An 18824-nucleotide genomic window follows, 5' to 3' on the forward strand; every position below is an offset into this window, starting at 1 on the left:
CTGAAACTACAGAAGCACACCATTATACCTCAATTAGACAAGACTAGAGAAACCAAGAAAGGTGTAATCTCAGAACTTGCCTAAAGTAACAGAATGTTTTGTTGCTGGTAGTTGACATTTGCTTTTAGACCAATCTTAAAAAGCAGTTGTCAGTACAAGAAAGATTTCAGGACTGAGTTCAATGAGGACTACCCAAGAGACCCTAACCCAAATTACTGGAAGTTTCTATGATGGTAATTGTCATGTTACTTGCTCATAAATGTTTGTGCTAGAGCATCCAGAGAATATAATTCACCTAATAGACATCTGTATAAACACAAGAACCTTTATTCGCGTTTTAGGACAGTGTTTGAGTAGAGAGTTTCAGGGACACCTAATATACTCAGTTTACTGAACTCAGATTTGAGGTGTTTTTTTTTTTTTTAAAGTATATTCAAGCTCTGAGTGTTTTACTTACAGAATTTTGCACATGGCTCACTTCTTGCTGCACAGAGGTAAAACACTTCGTATTTGCTTAATTAATTACCATCATTTTGCTGTTTCAACATGACTTAGTACCCCCGGTCATTTCAGTGTTAGTCCAAGGTGATGCTTCTTTTGCTCTCAACCTTATTTTGAGCTTCATTTTCTCTCTTTATGTTCTCGAGGATAGCTTCGAGGTTCAGGGTATTCATTCCCAAGATCCACAACAATAACCTCCTTAGAAAATGTCACTCCTTTTAAAGGTCTTTTTTGGAGTTCAACAACTGAAGGACTTCTAGAAACAATTTTGGGCCCTTTCTGAATTTTACCCTGCAAGAGAAAGGGGACAAACAGCGTAAGTGAGCAATTTATAAACACGTGATCACTGCTTCTAAAAATACAGTATCAATGTGCCTTGTGAACAAGAAACAGAAAAAGATTTTGTAAATGATTTAGGAAAACACTATCCATCCTGGCCACACTGCCACATTTCTACAGTTATCAAAGTCTACAGTGACACAACTGTTCTTTGCTGACAAAGTGAAACCCATAGTTATGTGGAGTGGGTGTATGCTTTGTTGTCGTTAGGACCCTGGAGATGAGCTCATGAAGGCCCAGGCACAGTTTGAGTGCTATGGAAGAAGGACTACTCTAGTTCTGGATCATAGGTGCTTGCTGGCCCTGAGATTAGCCACAGTGGGGAGATGAACTTGTCTCATGTTTACATGTGTAATGTGAGATAGGTAGATCCTTGAGAGACCTGTAAGGTCTTTCATACCTCTGAGATCCTAGAAGTCTAAGAAAAACAAAATGAAGGCTGGGAAGGTGGCTCAGTGGTAAAGCGCTTGCCTCGCATGCCTGAGGCCCTGTGTTCGATTCCTCAGCACCACATAAGCAGAAAAAGCCAGAAGTGGCACTGTGGCTCAAGTGCTAGAGCACCAGCCTTGAGCTGAAGAGCTGAGGGACAGCGCCCAGGCCCAGAGTTCAAGTCCCATGACTGACAAAAAAACAAAAACAAAAACAAAATGGAGAGAGAATTGTCAAGGAAAACAGGAAATGTAAGAATGTAAAATGAGTAAACATTTAGGCTTGGCATGGACGATTGGCTTAAATAACAGGAAATGATAGGATCAGAAAAATTGTTTAAATGACTGTGGACACTGCACTCATTCCAGGTACAAACTTAAGTGACAGGCCACAGCACCCCTGATACCAAGCTAAATTGTTTTCCTTTTCAATCAGACATTATGAAACTTGAGAATGAATGAAGCATGGCACCTGCTGATCATTTTCTCCAGTATTCTCAGGCTCTTGTGTCTCTTTCATTTTGTCGTCTTCTAAGGCCAACACTTCTTTACTCCGCCTCTGGACAAGAATGCTAGGCCTTGGTGGTGCATTCAAATTTATGGCTTGAGTTAGGGTCCTAGAAAAATCAATCAACAGACCAGGCATGGTGGCTAACATCTGTAATCTCAGCTACCAGGGAGATAGAGAACAGGAGGATCATGGTTTGAGGCCAGCTGGAGGAAATAGTGTAAGCCCTATCTGAAAAACATCAAACTAAAAGTGAAAGGACTCAGGGAATAGTTTAAATGGCAAAGCAACTGCTTAGCAAATGAGGCCCCAAGCTTAGTCCATAGTACTGCAAAGACAGAAAAAAACAAAACAGAGTTTTAAATTTTCATTCATCTTCATCAATATTATCACCTGCTATAACCTCACATCGACTCACTTTTTTTTATTTCCCTGATTGTTTGTCTCCACATTAGTAGTTAAACAATCTTCATCTCCATTAGTATTTACACAAGTTGACTTTTCTTTTCTTTCTCTTTTCTTGCCTTGAAAACTGAAAACAAACAAAAGATCAGGCCAGGCACCGGTGGCTCATTCCCATAATCCTAGCTACTCAGGAGGCTGAGATCTGAGGATTCCAATTCAAAGTCAGCCTGGGCAGGAAAGTCTGTGAGACTCTTATCTCCAATTCATTACCAAAAAGCCAGAAGTGGAGTTGCAGCTGATGTGGTAGAACACTAGTGCCTTGAGCAAAAAAGCTCAGTGACAGTGTCCAGGCCCTGAATTCAAGCCCCCAGAACCAGCACACACACACACACACACACACACACACACACACACACACACACACACACACACACACACACACACACACACACACACACACACACAATCAGAAAAGGAACAGTGTTTAAAAAAGAAACGTACTCGTTACTTTTGTAACTGTAGCCCCCCTATTTATCACCTTTACAATAAATTTTCTTAAAAATCAGAAAAAGAAGAATAGTCTTAATTCTAACATGTGATGTGAGATGTTCACTTTTAAAAAGGAAATTAGCATTTCTAGAACCCTTACAAGGAAAAAGCAGATAGCTGAGCTATTAACTTGTTCTATTTTTTAAACTGTTTCATATATTATCTAGATTCATTTACTATGATCCCAATTTACCAATATGGACTTATACCATTTGTATAAAAAAACCACCAATAAAAGGAGGATGCACATGAAGCAAATGAGAAGGATGATGAAGAAAGTGATTGCGGTAGTTTCAAAACTCATAGGATTCGTTTTAGAAGACTGGTCCATTCTCACGATCACAGGTTGTCCAAACATCATTTTTCCAGCTCAGTTTGAATGAGTTCTCTTGTTCTTTAAGTTTCTAGAAACAGAAGAATAAAAAGCTGTTTTTCATGGTTGTTCTTTAGATCAGTTGAGCTTCATAAAAGATGCTCTGCTTTTGGCAGAAATGACTCTCACTAGCTACTTTCTCTCCATCAATGTGGTGGGGGATGAGGTGGCCTGAGGGGAGACTGAGCTGGGTCACATTGGTCACTCAGCTCACCTCCCCTCACCCCAAAAACTATCACAATTCAGAAGAGAGAAAAATCGGAGCCGATGGAGCTGAGCCCAGCTCCCCATTCTTCTCCTTTTGGTGACATCACAGAACCATGGAGTCATCCATTAGAGATATCATGACCTGGAGACCACAGGCCCACTCAGCTCTCTTAGCCTGCCCATGCTTGCCTGTGAGAGGTGAGTGTGGAGGGGAAGCAGACATCTTCCCACTGTCCACATCCCATTTTCCTCTCCTAAGCTGAGCCTGACTCTGTGAACTCAGTGTACTTCCTTTTTGTAAACTTCCCTTCTGTAGCACTCAGATCAGTGATTAACTTAATTCTAATGGTGTTCCCTCAGGACAAAGAGCCTATTTTCTTCCACTGCTATCTCACTGGGCCTACCTCCTGGAGGCTATAAAGGCCATGGGTTGGGGAAGAAGGAGGGAAAAAGGTGGTCATTGTAAAGGTGAACCCTGACTCCTGCCTAACTTCAGGTAAGAGCAAGTGGTGTCCACAGCAAAGAAGGAAAAGGTGGAGCTTGGAGTTTTTGAAAAGCAAATAAGGCCGGGCGCTGGTGGCTCACGCCTGTAATCCTAGCTACTCAGGAGGCTGAGATCTGAGGATCGCGGTTCAAAGCCAGCCCGGGCAGGAGAGACCATGAGACTCCTATCTCCAATAAACCACCAGAAAACCGGAAGTGGCGCTGTAGCTCAAGTGGTAGAGCGTTCGCCTTGAGCTGAAGAGCTGAGGGACAGCGCCCAGGCCCAGAGTTCAAGCCCCATGACCGACCAAAAAAAAAAAAATAAAATAAAATGAAAAGCAAATAAGGCAAAAGAGATATTGCCTCCTTTGCCAACCACATCTAAAGAAGTCAGATATGAGACTGGCAGTGAGGAGCAGTATCTTAAGTCCATGTGGTGCAGCCGTGACCAAACATCACGCACTGGGTACTTTGTAGTGAAATTTATTTCCCAAAGTTCTGAAAGTTGGGAATCCCCAAAGTAAGGCACTGGCAGATGAAGCCCCAGTTGCCCTGCTTCCATCCAGAGCTTTGATGCTGGTTTTCTATAAGGAAAGCCATAGGAAGCCAGGCAGAAGGGCAGAAGAGAGAAATCATCCACACAAGCCCTCCCTCCTTTTTCGTGCCAGTACTGGGAATTGAACTCAGGTCCTTTCACTCATGCTTGGCTTTTTCACTTAAGGCTGGTACTCTATGGTTTATAGCGCAGCTCCGCTTCCAACTTTTTTTCTGGTTAATTGGCAATAAGTGTCTCACAGATTTTTCTGCCCAGGCTGGACTTGAACTATGATCCTCAGATCTGAGCCTCTTGAATTGCTACGATTACAGACATGAGCTATCAGCACCCTGCTTCTCACAGAATCCTTTTTAAAATTGGATTAATCCAAACACATCCCCAGAGGCTCTACCTCCAACACTTGGCATTGGGGATTGAGTTTCCAACAGGAGTATTGGAGGGGACAAAAGTATTCAAATGATAATAGAGAGTCTTTGGGCTGACACAGGCTGGCTCCAGCGGGTAGGAACTGCAGCTTCTGGATGCTCCAAACCAGGACTGCATGCTCCACCCCTGTGCTGAAAGTCTCAAGATTAATTGCATGAACCATTGGAACGCTATGTCACTCTAAACATTCTGGAGAATTCTTTTTTTGGGGGTTCGGTTTTGGGGCCTGAACTCTAGGCCTGGGCGCTGCCCCTCAGCCCTTCAGCTCAAGGCTAGACCTCTACCACTTTAGTCACAGTGCCACTTCCGGCTTTTTTCTTTTTGCTTATGTGGTGCTGAGGAATCAAACCCAGGGCCTCATGCGTGCAAGGCAAACGCTGTACCACTGAGCCACCTTCCCAGCCCTCTGGAGAACTCTTGGATGACTCCTCCAGCCAAAGCCCAGATGAAGATTCATACGGTGACTAGCAAGCAGAAGAACTTTAAGGAACCCAAAGGCTGAGCATGCAGCTCAGTTGTAGAGCATTTTCCTAGCATGTGCAAATCTCGAGTTTGATCCCCAGCAATGAAAAAGAAAATCAGGGACTGGAAATACGTAAAGTCAAACTGTGTAACTAAGATGAGCAGATTTTGTATTCTCTAATGCATGGATCCTATAGTCCCTGTAAAAAAGGAGAGGCAAATGAGAGCGACCAACACAAACTCAAGGCTTTATTGGGGGACAGGTGTGCCGGACTGCTCCAAGCAGGAATGGAGGCAGCAGCCATGAGCAGGTGTAGGCTGAATTTAAACAGAATTTTAGGGGGTAGTCACATGGATCACATGAGCCATCACATGGGTCATAATTACATGGATTATGGAAATTTGGGAGTAGAGTCAGTTCTGAGAGGAAGTGTTGTGAAAGTGTTATGTAGACTACAAGAATTGGGGGGAGCGGGTGCTGGTGGCTCACGCCTGTAATCCTAGCTACTCAGGAGGCTGAGATCTGAGGATCACGGTTCAAAGCCAGCCCGGGCAGGAGAGACCTTGAGACTCCTATCTCCAATAAACCACCAGAAAACCGGAAGTGGCGCTGTAGCTCAAGTGGTAGAGCGCTTGCCTTGAGCTGAAGAGCTGAGGGACAGCGCCCAGGCCCAGAGTTCAAGCCCCACAACCGACAAAAAAAAAAAAAAAAAGAATTGGGGGGAGAGTCACATTCTGAGAAAGAGTATAGAGAGACTGTGGCAACTAGGGTAGGAATTTGTATGTCACACCAGGAAAACAATACAGCATTAGGGAAATAAAAACTTAACAGGTTTTTTTTGTAAATAGGTAGGGACACAGGGCAGGGCCTTTATCAGCAAGCTGACTCTGAGACCTTAGAGTCCCCATCCTCCAAAAAGGAATAAGGGCCCCATCCCATGTCTGAGTTTATATGGGGGTAAGTAGTATTGGACTAGGGAGCTCTGCTGAGAGCTGGTCCTGTCTGCACCCCCTTTACCACACACCCAGAGGCATGAGATAGTAATCCCTCACTTTGCCAGGGGTGTGACACCAAGAGAGCAAAGGAGAAGGACACAGCCCCGAATGCCTCGATGTTCAGCAGAAGAGCCTGCAAAGCCACTGCAAAAACCAGGGAAAGCTAGGGCTGGGAAGGTGGCTCAGTGGTAGAGCACTTGCCTTGCACGCATGAGGCCCTGGGTTCGATTCCCCAGCACCACATAAGCAAAAAGGAAAAAAGCCGAAAGTGGCACTGTGGCTCAAGTGGTAGAGCGCTAGCCTTGAGCTGAAGAGCTGAGGGACAGCACCCAGACCCAGAGTTCAGGCCCCATGACCAGGCCCTCCCCCCCCCAACCAAAACAAACAAACAAACAAAAAAAAAAAAAAACAGGGAAAGCTGAGCTCCGGTGGCTCACGCCTGTAATCCTTGCTATTCAGGAGGCTGAGATCTGAGGACCGTAGTTCAAAGCCAGCCTGAGCAGGAAAGTCCATGAGACTCTTATCTCCAATTAACCACCAGAAAATGGGAAGTGGTGTTGTGGCTCAAGTAGTAGAGTGCTAGCTGAAGAGCTGAGAGCTGAGGAACAGTGCCCAGGCCCAGAGTTCAAGCCCCATGACTTACCAGAAAAAGAAAGTTATTAAATATGTAAAAGTAGGAAAAAATAAGCTCCTTTGCCATGGGGACTCTGCCTGAAGGTCTGAGGAGGGAAGTGGGTATAGCTGAGGACTCAGCACTGAGCCATCATTCCAGGGGTCACTTCTGCCCCTCCCCTTATTTGTGAAGGGCATCTGAGCTCCACGTAAAGAATGTTCTAGCCGTGCATTTGGCATGCTGAGGACTCTGAAAAGCACGCTTTCCTGGATGGCACATCTTCCTGAGATGTCTGGGAGCCATGTGTATTAAAGCTCACCTTGGTCATCCCCCAGGATTTGTACAAAACACTTGCTATTCTCAAGCCTTACTTATCTCCCGTGCCTGTAACAACTGACAGCAAAAGGCAGAATGCCGCTCTCTCAGCCTCGCCATAGAGAATGGGAGCCTGTCTCACTGTGCCAACTGCCCACACAGACATAACAAGACAGAGGGCAGCATGGTGCTGGATTTTGTTTTGTTTTGTTTTGTTTTGTTTTCTTTTGTAGTACTGGAGTTGGAACTCAAAAGCTTGTGCTTCTAGCAGATGCTCTCTCACTTGAGTCATATCTCCATCCATGCTTTTTAAAACTGATAATCTATAAACTTAAAAAACCTTTCACTTCCTCCTAAATACAGTTTATTTCTTTGAACTATTACAGTTTCCTCTTAAAAGGGTTTTTAAAGATTATTATGATAAAGGTGATGTGCAGAGGGGTTACAGTTACAAAGTCAGGTAAAGACTATATTTCTTTTGTTTATTTATTTATTTATTTTTTGGGTCCAGTCATGGGGCCTGAACTCTGGGTCTGGGCGCTGTCCCTCAGCTCTTCAGCTCAAGGGTAGCGCTCTACCACTTGAGCCACAGCGCCACTTCCAGCTTTTTTCTTTTTGCTTATGTGGTGCTGAGGAATCAAACCCAGGGCCTCATGCATGCAAGGCAAGCGCTCTACCACTGAGCCACCTTCCTAGCCCAAAGACTACATTTCTTTTTGGACAGTGTCACCCCTTCCTTTGCTCTCTTCCACATTTTCCCTCCAGACCTACCTACAAATTGTATAGTTCATTTTCAACATAGTATCTAGCAAGTACCACTGCTTCGTTCTATTACAGCTTTTATATCTCTTCTTTTAATAGTTTAGCTTACATTCTTTTCCACATTCCCTTCACTCATGGTCCCTGATCTAAATAAATAATCTTCTGGGTGTTAGAAATGACATATAGGACAGAGGGCTGGGAAGGTGGCTCAGTGGTAGAGCACTTGCCTTGCATGCCTGAGGCCCTGGATTCGATTCCTCAGCACCACATAAGCAAGAAGAAAAAAGCCGGAAGTAGCACTGTGGCTCAACTGGTAGAGTGCTAGCCTTGAGCTGAAGTACTGAGGGACAGCGCCCAGGCCCAGAGTTCAGGCCCCACAACTGACAAAAAAAAAAAAAAAAAAAAAAAAAAAAAAAAGTCCTCAAGCCAGGTGCTGGTGGCTCACACTGTAATTCTAGCTACTCAGGAGGCTGAGACCTGAGGATCGGAGTTCAAAGCCAACCCAGGCAGAAAGTCCGAGAGACTCTTATCTCCAATAAACCACTAGAAAACCGGAAGTGGCGCTGTAGCTCAAGTGATAGAGTGCTAGCCTTGAGCTGAAGAACTGAGGGACAGCGCCCAGGCCCAGAGTTCAAGCCCCACGACCGCCAAAAAAAAAAAAAAAAGGTAAAACACAGCCCAATAAAAAATGGACAAAAGTTAAACAGGCACTCTTCCACAATAGTATATCCAAAGGACTAACATGCATGGGAATTTCACCCATACTTTTATTTCTTAAATGGGGTTTTGTGCTTAAAGGGATTGATTTTTTTTGTGTGTGTGTGCACCTTAACCTGTATAAGCATGATAATTTTTCTGAATAATATTTAAGACTAAAATTTTAAAATAACACACTTTCAGTCTGATGTTTAGTTAATTGGAGATAGAATCTAGGGATTTTTCTGTCTTAGCAAACCTTGAACCAAGGTCCTCTAATCTCAGTCTACACCTGTCACCAACTTACATCTTTACTTACTCACTTTGTGCCAGTCCTGGGGCTTGAATGTAGGGCCTAGGGATTGTCCCTGCACTTTTTTTTTTCTTTCTCAAGGCTAGTGCTCTACCATTTGAACCACAACTCTACTTCTTCTAGCTTTTATTTTTGGTGGCTAATTGTAGCTAAGATGCTCTTGTATTTCCTGCCTGGGTTGGTTTCAAACCCATCATCTGCAAGTCTCAGCTTCCTGAGTATCTAGGATTACAGGCATGAGCCTCTGGCACCAGGCTCTAAGGTTTATTTTTAATGAATAATTTATGCAAGTCTAAAAGTAACACGACAAAATAAGGCATACATTAGGAATCTCTGATACCATTTCTTCCTTTCCTCCATCCCACAGGAAATGATAATTATTTGTATATGCTTTAAGAATTGATGTGGAAGGACCATGCACTCTCATTTGTCTGTTGTAATACAAAAGGCATACCCTGTGCAGTGTTCTGTACTTGATACTTTTCACTTAGTGAGATATTGTGAAGATCTTTCCGGTTGAACATGTAGAGAATTGTATTTTTCATAGCTGGGTAATGCTCTATGAATCACGGTGTATAAAACCAGTCCTTTGATGAGTACTTACGTTTCCAGGCTTTTGCTATAAAAGCAATAAAAACACCTCATATCCAATGTAAGCAAGTATCTCTGTTGGAAGAAAAAAAATTCCAAAATGGGACCAGTGGATGAAAGGGAAATGCAGTGTGTGTGTGTGTGTGTGTGTGTGTGTGTGTGTGTGTGTGCGCGCGCATGCCACTGGAATGACACACTAGACTTCAACTTGGGCTGCAGCCTTTCCCACTAGAGGCTGGTGCTCTATCACTTGAGCCACGGCTCTACTTCTGGATTTTTGTTGGCTGGTCGGAGAGGAGTCTCAGGGACTTTCCTGTGCCAGCCGTCTTTGAACCTTGATCCTCGGACGTCCCCCTGTGAGTGGTGGAGATCGGGGGCCTGCGCCGCGCAGGCCCGGCCGCGGTGTGCTTGGGGGTCCCGCCAAGCTCTGCTGGCCTGCAGGCGTTCCCGCAGCGCCGCCGCCGCCGCCGCCGAGCTGCCGGCCGGCTCAGAGCGCGCTTCACACTAGATGAACTCTCCCGTCCCGGGCCGCGCGGAAACCGTCGCTTGTGTCCTTCGGTGCAGTCTTTGTTTCCTGGCCCTGCGTCTGATTTCTCTACTGGGTTGTGAACTGCCGTTTAAATACTCCACAGTGAACGCTTAACATATTTGTATTTGGAAAAGAATATTCAAGGGGAAAAAGCTGCTGTGAACTCCATCCGTGGCACAAAGGAACAACACCCGACTTGCACACCCAGGCGCGAACCCCGCAGGAGGGACCACGCCCTGCCGCGCCCGCCCGCCCGCCCGCCGCAGAGCCTGCGGGCAGCGCATGCGCAGGCGCTCCCGGTTCCTGCAGGGCCGATCTGTGCGCAGGCTCCAGAGAGCTGCGCGCGTCCACCGGAACGTCTGGCGCAAGCTCCCAAGAGCCCGCACTTCACCCTGGTCCTAACGGGACGGTGTTGCGCATGCTCGAAGCCGCCGCTCCCAGGCATCCCTCTATCTGGAGGCGAAGGTGGTGGGTCGCCGTGGCCCTGGCCCCTCTGGCCCAAGACTTCTGCGCCAGCCCAGGGCCACCGTTGTCCTTTGGTTCTCAAACAAAACCCCACCATTCTGTACCAGAAGATACTCCTCCTTCGCCTCCACGTGGTGGCCGGGAGGTCCCCGGGTGTTGCCTGGCGGCGGCGGCGATCCGGCCGCGCCGCCCCGACCTTGCGGCCGGCTGCTCGGTTCCCCTGCGCACGGCCAGGCCCGGCGCCCCTTCCCCGCGCTCGGCAGCGCCGCGGTCGTGAGAACGGAACGAGCAGTTTGTTGAGCTGGAAGGTGCTCGGGAAGCGCGGTTCTCAGGTCCTCACGGCCCCAAGATGGGTTTTATTCTTCCATCATGGTTCCCCCTCTCACCCCGTACCTCAGCCCCCGGCTGCTGATCTTTCCCTCCAGAGTGTCTCCCCTGCTCTAGAATTTCGCTACGGGACCGACCTTGCCTGTGTACTGTGTATGTTTATAATCAGGGCAAAATATGTGGATCAACCTGGTGTGCGGTCCTTGCACAGCAGTCTGGCCAGTCTCTCTTACTCTTCTGATTTTACTATTCACGCTGCTAACGCAAGCACAGCCTGCAGATTATAATAGGAAAAGGCCGTTTTGTTGCTTGCAGATTTTTTTTTTTGAGCGTGGATAATGGGTTATTCTGTAATTCACTGCTGCTATTATTTTTTGCCTGTAATGAGACTTCAGTACATGCCTGGCACTTGTTTGCTAGGCTGGTGCTCTACCGCTTGAGCCATGCCTCCAAGCCAAATCCTGCAAATTTGTGTTACTTTATGTTTTGTTTTTTAAAAAACTGGTTAAAACCAGATAAACGGGAATGAAAGGAGAAAAAGTGAGCAAATGGGGTCATTATATTCAATGTACATTATGTAAAACATGAACTATAACTTGAGGGTAGGGCTGGGAGGGGGAAAATGGGGGAGTATGAAGGAAGGGGTCACATGGACCAAAAAGCATTATAATACTCTCACCTGACTTACGGAATTGTAACTCCTTAACCTACTTAATAAAAACATACATAACACAAATGTTACCAACTTACATACAGTGGTGTATGTTCACATATTGTACAACCAATACTACCTACCATCCATTCACATATCTGTGGATCTTAAAATTACTATTTTTTGTCGGTCGTGGGGCCTGAACTCTGGGCCTGGGTGCTGTCCCTCACCTCTTCAGCTCAAGGCTAGCGCTCTACCACTTGAGCCTCAGTCCCACTTCGGGCTTTTTCTGCTTATGTGGTACTGAGGAATCGAACCCTGGGCCTCATGCATGCATTCTACCACTGAGCCACCTTCCCAGCCCTGGAACTTAAAATTTTAAACTTTGTTCTGATTAAATAATGCATCCTCTCAACAATTAGTAATGCTGCCACCTTCTCAAACTATTAACTTGATGATTAGGTTTAACACATTAATTGGGAATATGGAAGACAGGTTTTCAGACCATAGCAAGTTTGTGTGTGTGTGTGTGTGTGTATGTGTGTGTGTGTGTGTGTGTGTGTGTGTGTGTGTGTTGGTACTAGAGCTTGAACTCGGGGCCTTGTGCTCTTTTTCTGCTCAAGGCTGGCACTCTCCCACTTGATGCATAGTTCTACTTCTAGCTTTCTGCTGATTAACTGGATATAAAAATTTCACAGACTTTATTGTCCAGGCTGGCTTTGAAGCTTGATCCTCAGATCTCAACCTCCTGAGTAGTTAGGATTACAAGTATGAGCCACTAGGGCCTGGGTATAGCAAGTCTTTTGTCCATTTTTTTAAAAATGAGGTTGCTTATTTTATTTTTGTTGTTTGTTTCAGGTGTCCTTTTCCTGGATAGAATCCATTATTAAATTCAAAATTTGCAAATATTTTCTCTCATGGGTTGCCTTTTTAATCTGTTGATGCTGTCTTTTGATATACATTTTTAAAATTTTCATGAATTCCAATTTGTCTATTGTTTATTTTCTTTCTTTGGTGTCATATCCAAGAAATTACTGTCAAATCCAGTAAGCTTTTGTTTTCTTTTTTTCCAACACTTCTATAGTTTTGGTTCTTACGTTTGTTTTTGATCATTTTGAGTTAATTTGAACAGAAGTTAATTGTGCCCAAGGACACAAAATATTTAGACATTTAAAATATGTAAAAGTTTAAGGAAGTCCATAGTTACACAAAATGCCCCTCTGAGAAAGGAAAAGGAGGGGGCAGGATTTCCTGGGATAAAGCACATGTGTTCAGAATGCTTCATTTCTTATTAAAAATTTAATGCTATTATGTTTAAATGTTGGGTGTTGGATATCTGAAGATTTGTTGTATTATCCGCTAGACTTTCCTATCTACTGGAAATACTTGATGATAATTAAAAAGAAAATATAGCCAAGCTAACTGAAAAGGAAAAGTCATCTATAATTTTATCTCCCCTACTCCACCTCTGAGATAAACTTATTAATATATGGGTGTAAATCTTTCCAGTGTTTTTCCACATCTTTGTGTGTCTGCTCACCTGGACAGAGGAAGGCCGTCACATACCTGCAGTGTGGGCAGTGGTCAGTTTGGCAGGGTACAAAATGTCTTAAAGAGTTTGCACTGATTTGTTTGCCGCCACTTATTTTGATTTGTTAACACTATTTTAAACATTTTTTCTCAGCTTTTCAGAATTAATGATTCTAAATGCTTATAGAATTCATGGAATAAACAAAGTCATGAATCTGAATAGGTAATTCTGTTATATCAGATTTAATTTTCATCTTTCGAGTGATCTTGTTTTTTCTCCTGCTTTTTGTATTTCTGCCTATGTATTTTAGCTATGATTTCTCTAGTCAGCTATTTCCCCAACATTATGCTTCCTCTGTGGTCAACACAGACTGTATGTGTATACATACTACAGAAGGGTAAACCTGAAGACTTCCTGTGCAACTTAATTTCACTTGCTCTTTGAGTGCCATCTAATGGTAATGCTCTAGTGTCAGATCAGTGTAACCATTTTATTGAATTGCTAGCTGAAATTTAGTGTCAGTCATTTAAAGATGATCATATCATAAAGCAGTGTGGCTTTCAACTGTTTTGCAAAACACAAATCTGGTGACCTCTAACATATCCTGACCTTAGGTACAACTCCAGAGCCACTATCAGAGAAGTATCAACACTGATTGATAGAAAAGCTAAATGTCATTGAACAAACATTCAGTTCCTGGGGATGAACTTTCCTCCTTAAGTGTACAGAGTTCCATACATGTTCATTATAACCACTGTGACCTCCTACAAACAAGAGTAAGGTGTATTCTTCCTCTCTCCTCCTCCCTTCCATCTTCCTCCTTTCTTCTTTTGTGCTGGTACTGGAGCTTGACTTCAGGGTCAGAGCACTCTCTTTCATTTGTTCAAGGCCAGCACTCTCCCACTTGAGCCATACCTCCATGTCAGGCTTTTTGCTGGTTAATTGGAGATAAAAGCCTCACAGATGTATCTGTGTGGGCTCGATTTGAACGTACATCTTCATATCACAACCTCCTGAGTAGGATTACATATTACAGGAATGAGCCATTGGTGCCTGGTTAGGTACAGGTATCAGTACAATGGGCTGTTGAAGTGGAGAGAGACTGGGACCAATTAATGCTGCATTGATGAGGGAAATTTTATAGTAAAAAAGCAGTGTGGGGGTTAGTTAATGAAAAATGCTAAGAGGAAACATCATATTCTAGGCATACTGATCTATCAGGATGCTTGATGTAGGTAGGCCAGTTACCAGACATCACCTGGAGGGTGATCAGACATTGTAATCAGAGACTTGGCATGGGGTGGTTCTTGCTAAACCGACTTAGCAAATTTCTTAGTTTAAAAACTGGCTTTACAAAGAAGTACACAGGTGGCCTACAGAATGGCCAAGTGCAGAATCTTTGCCCCCCAACTTCCTCTTGAAAGTCAAGAAATAAGTTTTAAAATTCTCATTTTAAAATCAAGAGCGTTATCAAGCTTCTGTCGTAAAGAATTTAGGGATACCTCCTAAATATTAAACATTGTAATGTAACAATAATAGATGACATTTATTGTGGGCTTACTATAAGCTAGAAAACAATGTGCTAATTTTATTTTTATTTTGTTGGTCGTGGGGCTTGAACTATGGGCTTGGACGCTGTCCCTGTGCTCAAGGTGAGCGCTCTACTGCTTGAGCCACAGCGCCACTTCTGGTTTGCTAGTGGTTTATTGGAAATAAGAGTCTCATGGACTTTCCTGCCCGACTAGCTTTGAACCATGATCCTCAGATCTCAGCCTCCTGAGTAGCTAGGATTACAGGCGTGAGCCACCAGCGCCCCCCAATGTGCTAATTGTTTAGATCTATTACTTCACTTAAGCCCCCTCCCCTCATTCTGTAAGGGTGGGAATAATAATATACCTGTATCATTTTACCTAGTAGATCAGCTTTGAAGGAGGAGAGTTAGCTTTTAGAATTGGATTCCCAGTGTCTTTTTTTTTTTTCTGGAAAATGTATAATACTTGTTAACAGGTACAAATTGCCTGAACCTAGGCAAGAAGTTTGTAACACTCCATCTCAACAGCAAAAGCTAGAGTGGTGGTATACATCTGTCAGCTATGGCAGGAAGTATAAATAGGAAGATATCAGTTCAGGTCAGCCCCAGAAAACAGTGAGATCCCATCTCAAAAATAACCATGGTAAAAAGGGCTAGGGGAATGTCCCTAGTGGTAGAGTGCCTGCCCACCTAGCAAGCATGTGACCCTGTTCAAACTCTATACAAAAAAAAAAAAAAATAGCCAGAAGATACTGAATATCCAGAAAAACTGCACTTAATTATTATTATTATTTTTTTTTTGTCAGTTGTGGGGCTTGAGCTTTGGGCCTGGGCGCTGTCCCTCAGCTCTTCAGCTCAAGGCGAGTGCTCTACCACTTGAGCCACAGCACTGTTTCCTTAATATTTTTTTTTTTTTTGTCGGTCGTGGGGCTTGAACTCTGGGCCTGGGCGCTGTCCCTCAGCTCTTCAGCTCAAGGCAAGCGCTCTACCACTTGAGCTACAGCGCCACTTCCAATATTTTTTTTCTTGAGACAGAGTTTTGTTATGTAGCCAAGGCTGGCCTTGAACACATGAACTTCCTGAGTCTCTGCTGGGTTATAGAGATACACTACAAAGTTCTATCATTTTGTTTGGTTTTTGGTGGCACTGGGGTTTATATTCAGAGTCCTGTGTTGGCTAGATAAATACTCTACTCCCTGAGCTTTGCCTGAAGCCCTAAGATAACCTTAAAACTTGAAATTTCACTTTATAACAGAACTATTTTTCCATTAAAATACTTCTTAAAAAATGGTGTGATGCCTGTGAAAAGTGGGTTTAAAAAATATCTGTGTGGAAAACAAAGGAGGAGGCTACAATGCTTGATAAGGAATGTACTCATTATCTTGCCCATGTAATTGTAACCCCTCTGTACAGTATTTTCACAATTAAAAAAAAATCTGTGTGGGGTAATCCAAACTTTTTCTGAGAAGATAATTCAGATAAAAGAACTTTCCCAATAAGTTTTGTCATTATCATTTATTTCAAATAAAGACGTGAATTCAGAATTAATATAAGGTTTTAATTTAAAGCATTTGGCAAAACAAATGTTATTAAGAGTTTGAGTAAAGCTTTGGAGGTACCTGTGCCATGTATTATAGACAGATATAAAAAATAAAAAGAAGAGCCTGAAAAAAATAAAAGTCAGATAAATTTGGTTTTGTAAAAATTAATGCAGTGGTACAGTTCCTCTAGGAAGAAGCAATCTGCAATGTGCTGTAAGTTAGAAATCAAAAAAACATATTGTTCTCTTCTCATTGTGACCATCATAGTACAGTTTATACATACAAATCCGAATTCTTTTATCAGAGAGTATAGAAAACACAACACTGCTATTTTAACAGGGGTTTACATAAAATGTACTACAAAACATTTTCTTATGAAAATAATTTTTTTGTTTTTGTTTTGTTTTGTTTTTGTCCGTCCTGGGGTTTGAACTCTGGGCCTGTGTGCTGTGAAAATAAATTTTTTAAAAAGGCTGGGAATGGGGGGGCTGGGAAGGTGGCACAGTGGTAGAGCACTCGCCTTGCATGCTTGAGGCCCTGGGTTCGATTCCTCAGCACCACATAAGCAGAAAAAAAAGCCGGAAGTGGCGCTGTGGCTCAAGTGGTAGAGTGCTAGCCTTGAGCTGAAGAGCTGAGGGACAGCGCCCAGGCCCAGAGTTCAGGCCGCACGACCAGACCCTCCCTCCCCCCAAAAAAAGGCTGTGAATGGGAAGTGGCGCTGTGGCTCAAGTGGTAGAGCACTTGCCTTGAGCTCAAGAGCTCAAGGACAGTGCCTAGGCCCAGAGTTCAAGCCCCATGACCACCACCACCACCATTACTACCAACAACAAAGAGTTCATTTTGTGGGAGGCTGATGGTTCACACCTGTAATCCTAGCTACTCAGGATATTGAGATCTGAGGATCGTGGTTCAAAGCCAGCTCGGGCAGAAATGTCTCTGAGACTCTTATCTCCAATAAAACCAGAAGTGGCACTCTGGTTCAAGTGGTAGAGCACTAGCCTTGAGCTGAAGAGCTGAGGGACACTGACCAGGCCTAGAGTTCAAGCCCAACAACTGACAAAAAAAAAAAAATAAATAAAAAAGGCTGGGAATGTGGCTTAGTGGTAGAGTGCTTGCCTAGCATGCGTGAAGCCTTGGGTTCGATTCCTCAATACCACATAAACAATATCTATATGTATCAACAGTGTAATAGTTGAACACCTAAAAATACATTGCTGTTCTGTCACACATTATCAAAGTTGGGTAAGATATACTTTCTATTTTTTAGTCTTCATCTGTGTGCTTGTGAAATATCTTCAAATTATTCACACAACAGACTTCTATATGAGTTATTTCCAAGGACATAATTTATTATTTGCTTATGGATTTGAACAAATTTTCAACAAGTACTCTTTTAGCCTGTTTAGAAAACTTAAAACATGATCTAGATAATAGAACTTTATTTTTATTTTTCTTGAATATATGCAAGTTGTTATTCACCAAATGTATTTGGGATAGTTTTGGGCCATGTCTAAGGTAACTAGCAAACATAACCATTTTAAGGGGTTATATGAATAATTACAGATGTATGGATGGGCCTTGGAACCCTGAGAACTGTATGATGTCTAAATAGTGAAACAACTATCAACAATTATTTGAACAAATTCATAATGGCACTAGCTTCACAGAAAAAATGAGGTAATCATCAGTAATTCCAGCTTAGATGACCAATAGATAAGCATACAAAAATGAATGAAAGGTTGGATTAGTGTTGTATTTTCCATAGAATAATGGTGAAAACAATTCTCTGCACAACACAGTACTGAAATATCTCACCCTGGAACTTTATTTATTTAATGCAGTTTTGAGATCTGTCACTTATCCTTAATATACATGCGGTCTTAATAGAGCATCACTGGAGAGTTCATCACAAATAGCAATTCTTGACATTATACCTAAGATACAGCCCCAAATACACACAATCAGTGCACATGCACAGTAATACTACCAGTTGTATTCCCCTACTTTTTTAAGGTATTTAAAAAATGGTCACGTGACAATGTAGGTCTCCTTTCTTTCAAATAAATAAAGGCTAATAACACATATTAGGACTCTTTAACTATGGAAAATCTATAAATGATTGTACACTATATAGCCTAGAATCATTCTTAAAGAAAATTCGATTGAAGAAGTTTCATATTTACAATGAGATTTTTCATAAAACCTAATATATGTTTCTTTTAAAATTAAGATTTATGTGCCTTGCAAGGACAATTAATAAATAAGATATCTAGAAGCCATCGTTCTGAAGATCTTCAAGAAGTGAGCGATTTCTGGGGTCCAGGAGTGTGCCTCACTCAGTCTTTCTATACTTTAAGGTGCTTTATGCAGGACGCCCTTGACAAAAACGACTTTTAGATCTAGATTTTTTTAAATAGAAAAGAAGGTCAGACTTGCTTTTAGAACAACAAGAAATGGTGCTGCTTTTGATTGTTTTTCTTGACAATATCAAACATTAATGAGATACCATGGGGCTTGATAATCCATTTTCTAATCCATTTTGTAATTCAGATTGATTTTTAATTGTGTGTATGTGTGCATGTACTCATGTGTGCATGTGCACCCTGCACCCTGCCAGACCTGGAGCTTGAACTCAAGGCCTGGACACTGTTCCTGAGCTTTTGTCCTCAAGGCTAGCATTCTACCATTTGAGCTATAGCTCCCCATCTGCCATTTTGGTGGTTAA

General features: G+C 43.0%; 2 protein-coding genes across 8 annotated transcripts in view; both read right to left on the reverse strand.

Annotated features, from left to right (window-relative positions):
* Positions 1–309: 309 nt before the first annotated feature.
* LOC138815199 (uncharacterized protein C2orf74-like) lies at positions 310–3401 on the reverse strand. Of its 3 annotated transcripts, XM_070004448.1 has the most exons (5): positions 3318–3401; positions 2940–3134; positions 2195–2308; positions 1741–1885; positions 310–792 (listed from the first exon to the last, which is right to left on the reverse strand). In XM_070004448.1, exons 2-5 carry the CDS (start codon positions 3089–3091, stop codon positions 622–624), a joined length of 582 nt encoding a protein of 193 aa, XP_069860549.1. In that variant the 5' UTR covers positions 3092–3134; positions 3318–3401; the 3' UTR covers positions 310–621. The 3 variants fall into 3 exon arrangements, with proteins under 3 accessions (XP_069860549.1, XP_069860550.1, XP_069860548.1); XM_070004449.1 differs by having other exon boundaries at positions 2979–3390; XM_070004447.1 differs by having other exon boundaries at positions 2940–3388.
* Positions 3402–16096: 12695 nt separating this feature from the next.
* Positions 16097–18824, reverse strand: part of LOC138815270 (SANT and BTB domain regulator of class switch recombination) — a 62734-nt gene continuing 60006 nt past the window's right edge. For all 5 annotated transcript variants that reach the window (XM_070004573.1, XM_070004569.1, XM_070004572.1 and 2 more), the window contains one exon: positions 16097–18498. In XM_070004573.1, coding sequence (XP_069860674.1) covers positions 18462–18498 — 37 coding nt within the window. In that variant the 3' untranslated portion in view covers positions 16097–18461. The remainder of the gene's footprint in view (positions 18499–18824) is intronic.

Source organism: Dipodomys merriami, unplaced genomic scaffold, assembly GCF_024711535.1.
Source record: "Dipodomys merriami isolate MVZ:Mamm:240054 unplaced genomic scaffold, mDipMer1.0.p SCAF_63, whole genome shotgun sequence".
NCBI classification, from domain to species: domain Eukaryota; kingdom Metazoa; phylum Chordata; class Mammalia; order Rodentia; family Heteromyidae; genus Dipodomys; species Dipodomys merriami.